Source organism: Sciurus vulgaris, assembly GCF_902686455.1.
Source record: "Sciurus vulgaris genome assembly, chromosome: 12".
Lineage (NCBI taxonomy): Eukaryota > Metazoa > Chordata > Mammalia > Rodentia > Sciuridae > Sciurus > Sciurus vulgaris.
Window position 1 is genome coordinate 81290109 of NC_136473.1, and position 13498 is coordinate 81303606.

The window sequence follows — 13498 nt, forward strand, 5'->3', positions numbered from 1 at the left end:
ACATCTTGCATGCTTTGGGAAAAGTCATTGGCTCCTGGGGTTTGTTTCTTAGAGCCAAAGACAGGGTCTCCTGTATCCTGCCATCTGCTGTGGCTTTATTTGAATCCGTTGGTTCTCAGGCTGCTCTAAACTGATGGTTCTCCCTTTCTATTTTTCCTGCCCACAAATGCACAAAAAATGTGTCAACAACCTCGAGGAGGCAGCATGGCATCCAGCAATGGACCCAGGATCAGAAGTTAAGGGTTACGGGCATATGCCCAGGCAGTACCTGTGAGATCCAGATTCCTTCTATAAAATGGAAAGAAGCCACAGGTCATGGAGGATAAGGGAGACTATTAAGTCCAGACAGATCTGGAAATAGGGCGAGTAAAGTGGAGGCCTACAGCCCTGAGGACCACATCTCCCAGTAGGACTATGCCTTGCAGGTGAGAGATCTGCAGGCCAAAGGCAGGAGAGAGCAAGGAGTGAGGGCAGGAGGGGCCCTGGCTGGAGCAGCCTTCAAGCACGAACTTACAGCGTGTGAAGTTTAGGCAGGTACTGGAATGCTGACCTTCCCACAAACTGGATTGGGTTATCATAAAAGTGTCTGGAAGAAAAAGACCCAAGCACCTAATTCAGTTTCCCCCTTTCAGCTGGGACCAAGGTCGACCTTTGCTTCCTTCTTCTCCCTGGAAGGGGACAAGGAAGGCAAGTCCTCCCATAGTCCTGCCTCCCTGCTGCTCTCTAAGAATGGCCCTCGCCCTCCCCAGCCGCTGTACCCATACACTCAGCACCTAGAGACAGAACGGCAGTACTCACATGGTCTGCAGCAGAGGATTGCCCATGAAGGCCTTTTCGGGGATAGCCTTGATGTTGTTGTTGTGGAACCCCCTGGAAGACAGCACCCAGGAGCAATGAGGACTTGGGGGAAGGTATGGAGAGGAAGAAAAGGGGACTCCATGGGGGCTTCCTGACAATTATACAGACTGTGAGACAGAAGGGCATCAGCCTGGAGACCCCAGGTTCCAATCCTGCCCGTAAATTTTCTTGGTTCAACGACACATCCATCCTTTCCCCTGGCTGTGTGAGGACAGTGAGGGGTGGAGTCCCAGGCTGCTGGCCTCTGGAGCCCATGAGAGCACCCCAAGGGCAAGAAGCTGATTACAGGTCCCAAGAGGAGAGCCCTCTCCCTGATCACTTATGCCCGGAGTCCTGGTGGGTGCCCGCAGAGGAAGCTAAGGGTGTGTGGAAAGAAAATAGGGATGCAGAAAGTACCAGGGCAAGAGATGTTCCTCAAATGGAGACTGACTTGGCCTCAGTGCCCTAAATTGAAGAAACACTGAAGCGTCTATAGCAGCAGGAGGGGCAAGGGACAGAGTCAGGGGTTGAGTGACCAGGAATGGCATCATGGGGTGGTGAGGAATGAGGCCCCCAGCTGAGGGTCTAAGGTGTGGAAGCCGGGAACTATGTGTTTGGTTAGTTGGAAAGAACATTTCACAAGAAGTGACATGTTCCGCTGACGACACGGTCGTGCTGAGAAGGCCCTTTCAGTTGTCCTCTTGCTCTCCAGAGCCTCCAGCACCAAGTGTCCTCCCGTGCTCTCCTGCCATGGCTTTCAGCTTCATGCTTTCTCACTCAAGTTCAGCTTGGACACCTCAGGCCAATGCCAGCCTCTGAGTCCTGTTCGTTACTTCACTCATCCCGTCTGTTCACTCGTTGCATATGTATTTTAATATATCCTTTGTATCTTGTGCTGGACAAAGCTCTGAAGGATTGGGATGTTTATAAGCAAGGCCCTAACCTCAGGTAGTCTTCTCCAAGTGGATGGTGGGCAGAGATGGATAAATGATCACAGATGGAGAGATAGAGATGAGATAGATAGGTGAGAGATAGGGATGGATAGAAAGAAATAGATGATGAATGAATGGATGGATAAAGATTGGTAGATAGATATACAAATAGATGGATAGAGATGATATAGATAGACAAGAGATAGATGGATAGATACAGATGGATGAATGGATGAAAGGATGAATGGATGGATGGATGGATGAATGGATGAATGGATGGATGAGTATAAATAGGTAGCTATGCATGGATAGATAGAAGGATGGATAAATAGAGATAGATGGATAGATGTATGCATACACTCACTCCATGCACATGTATTTTCTTGTTCTTGCTAACTTAGGTGTCTACTCTCTTCCCTCATGCTTGGGACTTCCCTATGCCTTGGCATATCCTGTTTCCTCCATGCCTTCTTTATTGATCAAATATCATCCTTCTTTCATGTCGTAGGGCAAAAGGAAAAAAAAAATCATCCCTCCTTTGGAAAAAATTCTTTCATTGGCAATGGAGGACTTCCCATAGCGTCTCAGACCCTTTCCTTTGGCGGCCCAGCCATTGTTTATGTGCTACATACACCTGGTATTCACATCTTTAAACTTCTGGAAGAAATGAGGAAAGTGGCATGGGCCTTTCCTATTGATCTTAGGTGGCAGTTTGAGATATGAAGATGCTGGTCTGCTTGAAAGTCTGGGGTTCACTTCTGGCCCTTAATCTGACTCTAGTCCAGCTGAACGATAGATCTCTCAGGTCCTGAGAGTCTCCCTTCCAGTAAGGCAGGCCTCCCTCCGAGAGTCATCCCTCTGCCAGCTCTGCTGCCTACACCGTTGTGCTGTCTGAAATGAGGCAACGCCTCCTCCTTCTGAGCCCCACTCATTCTGTAAGACCAATCTCAGGATGCCCCAGTACACAGTGATTGTTCCATCTCCTCCGGTCATTTTAGCAAACGCTGCATGATTTAGGGTTAGAATCATACTGCTTTGTCCAGTGCCTTGTTTTCCATGTGTTCCTGTGTGTTGTGAGGGCTGAAGGGTCCTTGAGGAAGGCCCATGTCTACTTTACTCTTTGTTTGTTCAGCACTAAGTGCAGCACTGGGCACGGTGGGTGCTCAGTGAAAGCTCAAATAGAATAACGAACTGTGACTGTGGGAACCAGAGGGAATTTCTCAGTCCTCTTAGAGACAAGGTGCTGAGCAGCCACCCTGTAAATGGGCCTCCAGTGCCTCTCCTCATTCGTCTCTGGACACATCTCAACCAAGGCAGGGCAGTGCCAGGCCCAGGCTACAGGAGGCGGCTCATACCAAGTGCCTTCCCAGGCTGGAAGGACCCAGGGCTACTTATGCTGATGACACACCCCCAGGAGATGCTCAAAGCCAAGCTAAGGAGGCCCGTGACTGCTTAGAGCTATGCTGGGGATCGGCACGGCCAGCGACCACAGATTTTACAAGGACCATGGGAGGCGAGGAGGCGAGGGCATGAGCAAGGCCCAGGCTGGCTTCAATCCCTGCTCTTGGGAGGAGACACCCGCTGAAACCAGCAGAGGAGCTTACAGTTCCTGCAGTCTGCCCAGGGTCCGGATGGCCACGGGGAACTCCTGCAGCTCATTATAATTCAGGTCTCTGGAACAGAAAGCAGAGCCGTCATTAGCACAGAGGCTTAACAGGGCATGTCAGGGTCCCTGAGAAATGGAAACTTGGCTCTGGGGTTGACCAGAGAGATGGGTTTTCCAATCTGTGGGATCCAGCTGCCAACGTCTGGAAACATATTTTTGGAATGTTTGCACTCCATTCCTACTCCACAAATCCTCAGGCTTGGAGCCTTCCTGGCAGCAGAACTGTTTGGAATCAGGGACACACTTCAAGGGTGTGGATACCTGGAACCACCCCCCTCAGAATAGTCTCCACAAGCTGAGGAAAGTATCTCAAGACTTTGGAGCTATGAGGGAAGGTGGCAGGAGAATGGGGAGAATGGGGTGATTTGTGTGTGTGTCTGTGTTTGTGTGTGTGTGTGTGTGTGAGATTGGGGATTGAGCCCAGTGGCACTCTACTATGGAGGTACACCCCAAACCTTTTTCTTTTATTCATTCATTCCTTCATTCATTTTGAAATGGGGGGAGGGGACTTGCTTAGTTCCCGAGGCTGGTCTGGAACTTGTGATCCTCCTGAGCCTCCAGAGTAGCTGGCATTTAAAAAGTGCTACCACTGCACCTGGCAGATGGGTGATCTTTAACACCTTGCCTCTTTCTCGATTCCAGAAAATTTCTCAGGTGATTACCTTGGTTGTGGTCTCTGCTGTTGTCTTCTTCAAAGATGGGTAGTGTTTTTTAATGTTTGGATAGTGGCACAACAGTCACTAAAACAGTTCTTTGTTTTCTCTTACCCTTTTTGATTTTATTTTATTTTTTACAGTGAATACATATCACATGCGTAATCAGAAAACGATGGAGGTAGTTCTTGAAAGAGGTGGCAACCCAAGTTGGCAAGGCTATGGGGAAACAAGCTGTCTCATAAACTTTTAGTGGGAATTTAAATGTGTGCAACTTTTTAGAAACAATTTACCAACATCCTTTTTGGATGAAAAGATCCATGCTCAGCTTGTCAGTCTAGGAACTTATCCCACAGAAGAATCTATAGCCCTGTATAAAGACGCTTGTGACAGCATTCTTTAGACGACAGGGACCAAATATTGACCCTAAAGTGATCCTGACTTCATTCCTTTCCCTCTTTCAAGGGGCCTCTGTGTTTGTGCCTGGAGCAGGGATGACAGGGCAGAGATGCAGGAGAGGCACAGGGCAAATTTTATTTTTATCAGAAAAGATTTAGAACTGCTCATGACAAACAGAAGTAGCCCAAGAGACAGGAAGTTTACTCAGTAGCCAATGAGTTAGCCCCAGGTGGGAATGTGCCCAATTTGGGATCTTGACGCCTCTAAAGTCCTGACTTGCACAGTCCCAGGCTTTGGCAATGGTGGCATGTGTGGCAGGGGGTGGAGGGGTCAGTTCTAATGTTCCCCTGGAGCCTCTCAGGAGGACCTGAGCCCATCTTCTTAGCCTTTTAAAGCCACCCCTTTCCTGACAGCTTCAATGGCTGTCCAATGCCAGGGCAGAGGAACCATGTGGAGGTCCTTTAATTACAGAGTGACTTGCAGGGTTTTGTGATAAATATCATGTTAACACAGAGATAATGGCAGACTCCTCCGCATGACAGAGCCATTACACTTAATAGTCCACAGGAAGAGCCAGGAACCCAGCCCAAGGGCCAGGGGAGCAGTGACAAGCGCCTGGCAGCCAGCAAGCCGGATAATTGTCCCCTCCATACACACACTAATTACTCGATTACCCTCAGACTACCCTGGTGATCCTGGGTACTTACAGCATAAAACCCCTTCTGCTCTGCTCTGCTCCATCCTTCAGCGAACCAGACACCCTGGCCTCCCCTGCATCAAATGTTGATTAGCTTACAGAGACGCTCCCACAGGCTGTGCGAAGGCAAGGCTGTGGTCCAGCTGAGGCCAGGATGTGTGCAAAGCACTTAGACTGAAACCAGAGGTATTGGGGTTGGAAGCAGGGGGCACTTTTCAAACTCTGGGGTTTCTGGAGTTCTACCAGGGGCTGCAGAAGATGCCTAGACCATCAGGCCAGAGGCAGCAGAGATGAAGGAGATGGGCACTTTTTACTCTTAAATTACATCAATGATTCATCTTCATATCTCAGTGTTTTAAAATCAGATGTCCTGTGCTGAGCACAGTGGTGCCTGTAATTCCAGTAGCTTAGGAGGCTGAGGCAGGAGGATTGTGAATTCAAAGGCAACTTAGCAAGGCCCTAAACAACTTAGTGAGACCCTGTCTCAAAATGAAAAATAAAAAGGGTTGGGGATGTGGCTTAGTGGTTAAGTGCCCTGGGTTCAATCCCTGGTACCAAAAATCAAATCAAACAGGTGTTCTCTTTCAGCTTGGCTCAGCTGCATGAGGAATTTTCCAGTCATAGGAGAACTGTATTTTTCACAACATGGACATATCTTCATTGAAAAGCCTTAATATAAGGCTGGAGATATGACTTAGTGGTAGAGTGTTTGCCTAGCATTTTTGAGGTCCTGGGTTTGACCCCTACCACCACACGCTTGAAAAAGCCTTACAATTGAATTTCTTTCTCAAATGCAAAGAATTATATTGTTGTGGTTGGTTGTGGTGGTGTATGCTTTTAATCCCAGTAACTCAGGAGGCTGAGGCAGGAGGATCACAAGTTCAAGGTCAGCCTCAGCAATTTAGCAATATAGCAAGACCCTGTCTCAAAATAAAAAAATAAAAAGGTCTGGGATATAGCTGAGTGGTAAAGTATCCCTGGGTTCAATCCTCAGTACTGTCCCCTGACCAAAAAAAAAAAAAAAGAATTACCTTGTTCTGCCCCAGAGCCTTTGCTTGTTTTTCCATCTGCCCAGAATGCTTTCTACCCAGATATTTGCATGAATTATCCATCACTTCATTTAGCTCTCTGTTCAAACTATGCCTCATCAGAGGCCTTCTCTGACCACTTCATTTCAAATAACACATCCTGTCACTTGCTATTCCTTTGCGCTGAGCACTGAGTTAAAATTGGCTACAAATCCTTTGTGGCTTCTTCTATCAAAAGGTGCATCTATGTAAAGATGTCTGTCCTTGTGAATGGCATTGACTGACAGAGGGAGGTGGAAGTGACATGGTGTAACCTGGGCCTATGTCACAAGAGCCTCACAGCCTACACCTTCTCAATCCTGAAACACTCCCCTACGAGTAATGAAATCCAGGTGGGTTTCTTGAATGGTGAGGGCCAGGTGGAGAGAGGGGGCCAGTCAACAGCCAGCAGCAAGGCCCCAGACATGCGAGTGAAGTCGTCTCTGTCATTCAGCTTTTTGTCACTGTGACTAAAATATCTGAAAAGAACAACTTAGAGGAGAAAAAGTTTATTTTGAGTTCAGGGTTCCAGAGGTTTAGTTTTATGATCTGCTGAATCCATGGCTCTGGGCCCCAGATGAGGCAGAACATCATGGTGGAAGAGTACTACTCCTTTCTTGGCATCCAAGAAGCAGAGAGAGGGAAGGAGGAAGGGGCCACAGGGAAGATGAACCCTTTCAAGGCATGCCCCTGTTAACCTGTCTTCTCCAGTCACATCCCGCCTGCCTACACTGGCCACCCAGTCCATTCACACTAGGATGGACCAATTAGCTTACAGCTCTCATAATTTAATCATTTACCTCTGAACATTCCTGAATTAACACAGGAACTTTTGGGGGACACTTCATATCCAGACCATAACACTGTCTTGGTCCCCCAACCCTTGATGAACCCCTGGAGGACTACAGCCTTCTGCGTGAGCCCAGAGGGTGGGAGTTTCCAGCAGAAGGACCACCTGGTGGAGCCTAGCTAAGTCACAGAGTCAAGAGAAATGAGAAATGATAAGGTGCTGTCTGAAGCCACTAAGTTTTGTAGATTTGTTATACATTGATAGATAAGGAGACACCCTGTTTTCTTTGCCTTCATGAAGCCTATCGTCACCTGTCATTTGTTTTCTTCCCACTCAACCAGATGAAAGCACCTTGAACATATGAACTTTGTCTGTTTCATATTCGAATCACCAGAATAAGAGCAGGCACAGAGCCGAAACCCAAGGACCTGCGTTGATTCACGAATTGAAAAGCTCCAAATAAACAGAGTCATAATGCACACTGGTGAACTCTAAAGAGAATCTAGGATCCATGAGGATATGTCCTTGATATTGTCAAAATGGTACCAAATAGTCCTGAGTGACGCTGTCAGGCTTTCCCAGAGCCACAGAGACCACTGGATGGGTCCCCTGTGACTTTGCTATCTTCGATCCCTTCTAGTTCACTGGACCCATGTCCAGTCAGCCAAATTGAGTGGTTCCAGCCCTCCTTGGCAGTTCCTGGTGAGGAATTTTGCCAGGAGTAGACTAATAGTGGGAAAAGACAGATGGCAAAAGGCATGTGAACTTGCAGGCTATTTTTGTAGAAAAATGTGGGAGAAGAAAAATTGTACCAATGTCAAAAAGGATTCTGCAAACTCTACGGCAGTGAGGTGGCCCGAATTTTCTCATGCAGATGTTTACATAGATCCAATGACCTGGGTAATTGCCAAAGCCCTGCTTCATTTGGTGCTGTGGAGCAGCAATCTCTGGTTCTAATTGTCCAGGGAACATGTCTTTGCAACTCTCTCTGCCATTGATAAATTAAAGTCATTGCATCTGTTGCCAAATGTCCCAAAATACACAATGAATTCCACTGGGTAAAGTGGAAGGTAGAGAGATGGTTAAAAATAACTCCTATCTAGACAAATGCATAGGATGACAAAGTGAACTCTCTTGGTAGGATGTGGGAGGTCTTGGAGGAACTACAAAGCATCAGGACCTCTGGAGGCTGTGGCAATCACACGCATCTGGGAAGACCAGGAGGGCTTCATGGAGATGTTACTATTGAACCAGGTCCTTGGTGGCAGGGCTGGATTTCAGAAAGGGTTGGATCAAGTAGGAGGGCTCTCTCCCCTGGATGGCTGTATACACTTCTGTCAGGTGACTGCTTTCAGGCCATCCATGGAGTAACATTGGTTGATCATTGACTATGTGCTGGCCACTAAGTGCTGTGGCTGAATTATTCCTCTCAATCCTCACAACAGCCTTAAGAGGCAGACATTCCATTACACCCATTTATAGATGAGGAAAGTGAGACACAGTAAACCAGTCACTTACTCACAGACAGCTAAAAACTGCTGTGGCAGAGACCACTGTCTGCCAAAATCCTTCCCCTATCTCTTTTTTTCCTTTTTCTTTTTTTCTTTTCCTTTCCTTTCTCCTCCTCCTCCTCCTCCTTCTTCTTCTTCTCTCTCTCTCTCTCTCTCTCTCTCTCTCCCTCCCTCCCTCCCTCCCCCCCCCCCCTCTCTCCTGTTTCTCTCCCTCTCCCTCTCTTTCCCTGTACTGAACTTGACATTGGATCAGGGGACACTCTATCACTGAACTATGTTCCTAACCCTTTTTACTTTTTATTATTTTGAGACAGGGTCTCACTAAGTTGCTGAGGTTGGTCTCAAACTTGTGATCCTCCTGCCTCAGCTTCCAAAATCATTGGGATTACACATGTGGGCCACCATATCCAGTCCTCCTCTCTCTCCTCTATAACTGCACTGTCCAATACCATACCCACAAGCCATATGTGACTATTTAAGTTAATTACAAGTAAATAAGATTTTAAAATCCAATTTTCAGTTTTCCTAGTCACAAAAGTGTTCAATAGCAACATGTGGCTAGCTTCTATTATATTAGAAGCACAGATCTAGAACATTTCCACCATCACAGAAAGTTCTATGGATAGCATTATCCTATGGTACCAGGATGAATAGCCAGGAATGTAGCTAGAGCGTAATTCCCAACGTTCCTTGCAGTAGGTGGGGCCATATGACTAGATTCATAGCAGGAATGTGGGCTAAAATGGTGCATGCCACTTCTAGTCCAGGGTTTATAAAATAGCCAGCTTGTGTCCTCCATGGTCTCTCTACTCTTCACCAACTAGATGCTAAAAACAGCGAGGCCCTGGGGATGGCAAGAACCCAAGAAGCTAGGTTCCGGAGTCACCATGTGGAGCAGGGCCACCCGCCAAGAAGAAACTCCCTCCCTGGACTGTTACATGATCCAGAAATAAACTTCTATTGTGTTTGAGTCATTGTGCATCTTTTGGTCTATTTGTTACAGCAATTTAGACGACCTTAACTAATTCAGTGTCACAGCCAGGATTTGAACCCTGGCAGTTGGGAGTCTGGAGCCCACACTCTTTGCTACTATGTATTTGCAAAAAAAAAAAAAAAAAATTCTTTAAAATACAAAGCTGACTCTGTCACTCTCCTCTACTGAAAAATCTGAAAAGGCTTCCAGAACAAAGACTTAACAAAGTCCAAATTCCTTAATAGGCTCTGATGCCCTAAACCCATCTTTCAGCTCCATCTGAATTTCAACGCTCCTTGTATCTTCACACCCTGTATATTTACTTGGACGGCTCCTGTCTCTGCCTGGAATGCCCTTTCCCCACATCCTCAGCTGTGGAAACCCTAATCATCATATATTAGTTCATTTAATACCTCTGAGGTAGGTGCCATGAAACTGAGGCCCAAAGAGAAGTAATCATTGGCCACAGTTCCATGGTTCATCGTGGAAGAGCTGGGATGGAAGGAAGTCCAGTCAGTTTGAGTTGGGAGTGGTATTATCCACGTGCCCATTGTCACCCCATGAGACAGAAAGCTTGTTGTGGTCAGGAAGCATGTGGGTTCACTTCTGGATCTCCTGCAGCCAGTCACAAGGCTGCATATTTGAGCTTTCATTGTTGAAGATGATCATTTGAACTCACTGGGCGAGGTTTCAAATGGGCCCCTCTAGCCTTTGTGGCTGGTGACTTTGGGGCCGTGTCTTGGCCCTTCGGCATTTGTCTCTAACATGCATCCTCCTGGGGACTGTACCCCTGGCACAGGCTCGGGCTGATTCTTCTGTTACAGGATGCCCTAAACTTCAGATGGAAAATTCATCTGTCTATTATCTTTAATAGCCCCCAGAATCAGCCAGAAGCTCAGGAAGAGTTCATTGTTTTGACTGTGCTCCTGGGAGGTAGACAAAGATGTGGAAGGGCTGAGGTTAAAGAGAAACCATTCCTGACAGCAGCCAGAATTCAGCCTGGAAGCTCCAGCTGTCCATGGCTACGCCTCCCCTTCATCTACTTAGCCATATCCAGCCAAATCCAATCAAAAGCCATGGCAAACACTTGGAATTGGTCAAAGGAGCTGAAAGGCAACTCAAGCTCTACAATGCACAAGGACCCACATCCTGGTTCTCTCCTTTCTGTCTGTCTGGGCAGAAATGGTGAACTCCTCATCTTTCTTTTTTTAAATTTTAGTTTAATTTGTTCTAATTAGTTATATATGACAGCAGAATGCATTGCCATTCATTGTCTATGAATGAATCTTTCATATACATCTTTCTGGGGAGCCTCACTGTGGACCAGCAGACAGAACTGGCAGGATTTTACAGGCATCTTGTCCAGCGCCGCCTTTTTTTTTTTTTTTTTTTTTTTTTGATAAAGAAAATGAGGCTTGGAGAAGAAAAGTGAATTGCTGAAAGTCCTCAAGTCAGAACTTGAACTCAGGCCTCTTGGCTCCTGGCTTAAATAGTTTTTTATACTACCCAGAGTTGGATCCTAGTTAGGCTGCAAACAGCAAGGCTAAGAAGAAATTTTAGGAAGAATGGGAAAGAGGATAAATGGAAGAGGATTCTGTAGGAGTTTTTAAAGTGCTTATAAGCATGTCAAAGTCAAATAATTATGATTTAGAAGCTAGACAGCTTTTTATGTGTTATTCATGTGATTTATTTTTTTTTCAGTCCTGGGGATTAAACCCTGGGACCCTCTATCACTGAGCTATAGCACAGCTGCCCCCACCCCCCGACGTCGCTTCATTTTTGAGATACGGTATTTATAAATTCCCTTGTCCAGCCTCGAACTTGATATTCCTGCCTCAACCTCCAGAGTAGCTGGGATTACAGGTATGCACCACAGTTACTGGCTTTACTGTCTGTGTTAAAGTTTTCGGTCTTCTGTATAAAAGATTGCCTTGCTGGGTGTGGTGGTACACTCCTGTAACCCCAGAGGCTCAGGAGGAAGATGCAGGGGGATCCCAAGTTGGAGGCCAGTCTCAGCAATTTAAGAGACCCTAAACAATTCAGTGAGACACTGTATTAAAAATTAAAAAAGGGCTGGGGATGTAGCTCAGTGGTGAAGTGTCCCCAGGTTCCATTTCTATCAAGCTCCACCCCGCAAAGATTACCTTGAACAAGTCCGTTTATTTACGTAGCTTGTTTCTTCGCCTGCAGATGGATACCCCCTGCAGAAGGCTTCTCTGTTCACCTGGTCCAGAGACTGGCACAGAGTAGCCGTGGAAATAATGCCAATCCCTTTTACCTCTTCCTTTCACTAGACACTACATACTAGAACAGATGCTCCATTCATTAGACAACAGCAGGCACACAAGTTTGTCTATCCACCTTTTGCAGCAATTAAGAAAGATGAATATCATTAATTGGACTTCCACTTACATTTTTATTCTTAAGGCTAATATTTGTGCTTATTACCAGATCACAGATAAGGGCACACAGGGGAACGTGGGTGAGCATAACTCCATAGCGTGAAACCCAAAACACAGAAATTTCTGATAGGTTGTAAACTCAGAACCACTTTTATCTCCCAAAGGCCTGGAACAAAGGCAAGCAAGCACAATGAACGTTTCTTAATTGCTCTTCCCATGCTGCAGACAGAGCTTCTGTCTTGAATCTGATTCCACGTGCTTGGGAAGCTAGGGAGCAGCAGACATTTTATGACTAATAGCATTGTTTTACCTTCTAAACAACGTACATAAAAGGCCACCCATTAATAAAGGCAGCAATTAGTAAAATTGTCATCAGTTTCAATTGAGAGGCACAGACACACCCTCCCTCCACCTACACTCTCTTCCTTGCCAGAGAGAACATTCAGAATATACCCGAAGCAATAGTGCGCTGATCTTCATGTAACTGCCCATCTCTGATATGGAGATTATGAGCTGCCCTGCCCTAACGAAGCACCTGGAACTGGAAGAGAGAAAAGGCAACAGCCCAACGGACCCCCACAGTAGGAATCTAATCTGAGAATCCGGTTGGATGGGGTCTAATTTCTGCTTGAGTTTTTGAGGTGGTGGAGCACTTACTGCCTATGCTGGTCCAGAGTGGCCACAGTTGGCTTGCTCTGTTGACAAATGCTTCCCATCCCAAGGTAAACTGCCACCGTCACTGCCTCCCATGGCCTTGCCCTGTCCGCAGGATGTCCAGACACGCATCTGTCTTCCAAAGAGGAGCATCACCCAAGACTTCTCCCAGTTCTCCTCCTCCTCCTTCTTCTTCTCCTCCTCTTCTTTCTTCTTCTTCCTCTCCTTCTCCTCCTCCTTCTTCTTTCTTCTTCTTCCTCTTCCTCTTCTTCTCCTTCTCCTCCTCCTCCCCTTCCTCCTCCTCCCCTTCCTCCTTCTCCTTCTTCCTCCTCCTCCAGGATTCCTCCTCCTCCTTCCTCCTCTTCCTCTTCTTCTTCTTTTGGTACTGGGGATTGAACTCAGGGGCACTTAACCACTGAGCCACGTCTCCAGCACGTTTTTCAATTTTGAGACAGGGTGTCCCTAAGTTATCCATGTTGACCATGAACTTGAGATCCTCCTGCTTCAGCCTCCGGAGTCACTTGGATTACAGGAGGGCATCACCATACCTGGCTTTAACTTTCTGTTCTAAATTTGCCCCAAGGTTCTGAGTAACTGGCTTGTACGAAGGTGACTTTGCCCCAAGGCAGGCTGACTTACCGTCCTGGTGGGTTGGCCCCTGTCAGGGCGTTTCTCTAGGTTAAAGTTTGGGACATCTGTACTAGCACCTGAGCTAGTACAGGTGAGGGGACGGCCCAGAGGACACTTAAGTCTGGAGCTTGGGGAGAGGTCTGGGCTGGAGTCTTCAAGGAATCTATAGTATTGAAAGCCTTGGGACCAGAAGGGAACCCAGAGGGAAAGAGTGTACATAGCAGATGAGCCCTGGGACATACCAAGGTTAAGGGGTTAGGGATGAGGTCAGAAATGCTGGGAAAAGT

At 46.8% G+C, this 13498-nt stretch overlaps 1 protein-coding gene across 1 annotated transcript in view; it reads right to left on the minus strand.

Moving 5' to 3' along the window:
* The window catches only part of LGR6 (leucine rich repeat containing G protein-coupled receptor 6), a 120988-nt gene that overhangs the window by 17519 nt on the left and 89971 nt on the right, over positions 1–13498 (minus strand). The window contains exons 8-10 of the mRNA XM_079106021.1: positions 3374–3442; positions 799–870; positions 515–586 (exon numbers count right to left, since the gene is read on the minus strand). Coding sequence (XP_078962147.1) covers positions 515–586; positions 799–870; positions 3374–3442 — 213 coding nt within the window. The remainder of the gene's footprint in view (positions 1–514; positions 587–798; positions 871–3373; positions 3443–13498) is intronic.